This window comes from Octodon degus, unplaced genomic scaffold (genome assembly GCF_000260255.1).
Source record: "Octodon degus isolate 3935 unplaced genomic scaffold, OctDeg1.0 scaffold00032, whole genome shotgun sequence".
Taxonomy (NCBI): domain Eukaryota; kingdom Metazoa; phylum Chordata; class Mammalia; order Rodentia; family Octodontidae; genus Octodon; species Octodon degus.
This window is the reverse complement of record NW_004524608.1, coordinates 3,830,073-3,833,474: the sequence shown is the minus strand read 5'-3', so window position 1 is coordinate 3,833,474 and position 3,402 is coordinate 3,830,073. Positions and strand designations below refer to the sequence as shown.

The following is a 3,402-nucleotide window of genomic DNA, read 5'->3' as shown; positions in this document are numbered from 1 at the left end:
AACTGATAGAGATCTTCCTGCCTCAGCTTCCCAAGTGCCAGGATTACAAGGATGCACCCCCACACCCAGCTGAATGCAGGTAACAGGTTTAACCTGGGCTTGACACGGTGAGCTCGCAACACACATTCCATGCTAACACCGTCATCAGGGGCAACTCTAGGAAAAAGATGGAGAAGCTGAATCCAGAACCACACTGCCCATCCATAGGAGGCACCTGGCGAAATAGAAGCCACCTAACCTGCCTTTAATTTCTTTATCTTTTGTATATTCATTCTTCAACCATTTATTTATTGAGCACCTATTCCGTCCAAGACCTGCTGCTATCCATAGCAAACTATTTGAAGACAAACAATACTCTCCGGCTTCAAGGAACTCATGATGTTCACACTCACCCTCGGGTCTCTGGAGAAGAAACACGAGTGAGAAACATTTGTTTCTAGAGGGAAGCTTTATTGGGGAGTAATACAGGTTCCGCCGGGCCCTGCCCAGCCCACAGGGCTTTACTTCTTCCTGATCTCCAGGGCCTTCTCCTTCCTGATTTCCTTGGCCAGCTCGCCAATCAGTCTCCAGTACTCACTGAACTTGAGCTCCGAGTCCTGATTGACATCCAAGCTCTTCATCTTATCATCCAGGGAGCCCACATCCTGAGAAGACCCAAAGAGAAGGAAAGGGTTAAAATCCAGCTTGTTAGCCCGCAGTGGCGCTGGGCGCACCTGTGATCCCCGTGCTCTGGGAGGCTGAGGCAGGAGCATGAGCAGCTCAAGCCCAACCTGGGCCACTTAGCAATTCAGCAAGACCCTATCCCAAAACAAAACGTTTAAAAAGAACTAGCAAGGTAACTCAGTGCAAAGGCCCTGGGTTCAGGGCTGGTGAGATGGCTCAGTGGTCTAAAGCACCTACTTAGAACAAGCTTGACTAAAGCACAGGGACCACGGTTCAGCACCACATGCCAGCCAGCTGCGCCCCCTGGTGGGCTGAGCTGGCCACACACACACATAAATAAATAAATGTTTTTTTAAAAAAAATTTTTTTAAAAGGCCCTGGGTTCAGTCCCTAGTACTGGAGGGAGGAAAAAAGCCAGGGAGGGTATAAGAGGCAGGGAGAGGAAGAGATCGCCAGCTGCCTTTCTCTGGGGGCCCTTTCCTCAGACAGCGCCCGCACTTGCCCTGACCCAGGGGAGGCGGCTACAGCCCCAAAGTGCCCTTCCCTGGGGTCCTGACTCTACAGGGCACCCACAGAGGGCGGCAGGAGGGCCTGACTCAAGGTTTTGGCAGAGTATAAATACTCCCATGTGGCTGTTCATGAACTATAAATATGAATCACTGAATGCAGAGCTGCGAAGATGTGCAAGCAGTCTCATCTGGCCTGCAGGTATGAGCTGGCCCCAAACACCTTCACGGGAAGAAAGACAGCGTCTTGAATAAATGGTGCTGGGAAATCTCTTACCACACACTGAACTAAAATCAAAATGGATCAAAGGTCCTGAGTTCAATTCCCAAAAAAAAAAAAAAAAAAAAAAAAAAAAAAATGGACCAAAGATCTAAATATAAAAACCAAAACTATCTGCTGAAAGATAGAATAAGTAAAACTCTTGAAGACATAGGTGTAGGAAAAGACGTTATGAACAAAACCCTAATCATACAGGAAATATTATAAAAAATTAACAACTGGGATCTCATTCCGCAGCTCAGGCTGGCCTTGAGCTCACTGTGTTGCCCAGGCTGGTCTCAAACTCAACAATGCTCCTGCTTCAGCCTGCAGGTGCTGGTATTACAAGTGTGCACCATCACACCCAGCTTGTTTATACTTTTTTTTTTTTTTTTTTTTTTTTTTGGTGGTACTGGGGATTGAACTCAGGACCTTGCCAGGCAAGCACTTATTCTACTGAGCTATCTCCCCTGCCCAATACTTTTTCATCTGAGAAGTGTCTTATTCATTTCGGATGCCCATTTTTGGATGGGTCTTTGAATTTAAGGGCTCTAATTTTTGTTGTTATTGTTGCTCTTTATATAGTCTAGATAATAGTCCTTTTTTTTGAGGTATAGCTGGCAAAAATGTTTCCCCATTCTGTGGGTTGTCTATTCACTCTGTTTGGTTTCTTTTGCTGTGCAAAAGCTTTTTATGTGTGTACTGTCCATGGGAAGGACCCCCAGAGAAAGGCAGCTGGTGACTGTCTGCTCTCCCTGTCTCTTATGCCCTCTCCTTTTTTTTCCCCCCCGCTCTAGTACTAGGGATTGAACCCAGGGCCTCTGCACTGAGCTACTCCAGTTAGTTCTTCTTAAACTTGTTTCGTCCTGAGATAGGGTCTTGCTGAATTGCTAAGTTGCTAGGCTGGGCTAAAGCTGGTCATGCTCCTGCCTCAGCCTCCCAGAGCAAATGTCCTAATAAAAACATTTTAAAAAGAGCCGTCCCAGCACGTCACGTTCCAGGACTGGCCCCAGAATACTCTGGCACCTTCTCCAGGCAGAATTCAGTCAGACTGCAGCCAGCTGCTCATCTGCACAACCCCAATGTCCTCTATTATGTCTAACAGGGTCACTGCCTGGTAGCCTAGGGGAATGGTGAAGGCCCAGCCATTGGTTTTCCAGGAAGACCCTAAGGAAGTCACTCATAGTGGGCTAGGCCAGATCTGTAGCCAAACTGGGGCCTAGAATCCCAGCTCTTTGGGAGACTGACAGAAAAGGATCGAAAGTTCGAGGTCACTCTGGGCAATTTAGTGAGACCTTGTCTCAAAATAAAGGGCTGTAGCTCAGTGGGAGGGTGCCTGCCTGGCTTTCGGGAAGCCCTGTCTGGGTGCAATCACCAGTGTACTTCCAAAAGGGGAGGAGGATTGCAAGTGAAAAGATCACAATCAAAAAGCTGCCGGTTGAACAATGAGTCCGTGTCAGGCTGGAGCCTCGGGCAGAGCTCCTTGCTGAACTGGGAATCCACACTGGACCGAGGACAAAGAAGACTTGCCGCATACTAAGAAGGCACAAGGCGAACTTATGGAAGAGCCAACCAAGACTTTTAAAAGCCACAGTCATCTGAACTGTAAGATACCACAAGCACCGCCAACAAGTGGCAAGGACGGCTAGTGGGACCGTGCCTGCTTTCCTAACCTCAGGCTTTCTGCTAAACACATTATCTGTCTTATTTCCTGGGATACTCACACTCTGCTAGGAGGAAAGCCTTCGCGGGCACAGAGACCCTGTCCATCTTGTTCCCCACTGTCATCCTAGTGCCAACGGGATACCAGGCACACAGCAGCAACCTGTTCGCCGCCAGAGCCTGAGCCCAGGACGGCGGCGTCAGCACAGCACAGAACAAGTGCTCAATAAATACTGATGGGGCTGGTGAGATGGCTCAGTGGTCTAAAGCACCGACTTAGAACAAGCTTAGCAAAACACAGGGACCACGGTT

The 3,402-nt window shown here is 48.4% G+C and overlaps 1 protein-coding gene across 1 annotated transcript in view; it reads right to left on the bottom strand.

Annotated features, from left to right (window-relative positions):
• Positions 1–429: 429 nt before the first annotated feature.
• The window catches only part of S100a13 (S100 calcium binding protein A13), a 9,082-nt gene continuing 6,109 nt past the window's right edge, over positions 430–3,402 (bottom strand). Inside the window, exon 3 of the mRNA XM_004629840.2 lies at positions 430–644. Within this exon, the coding sequence (XP_004629897.1) occupies positions 501–644 (144 nt within the window). The 3' untranslated portion in view covers positions 430–500. The remainder of the gene's footprint in view (positions 645–3,402) is intronic.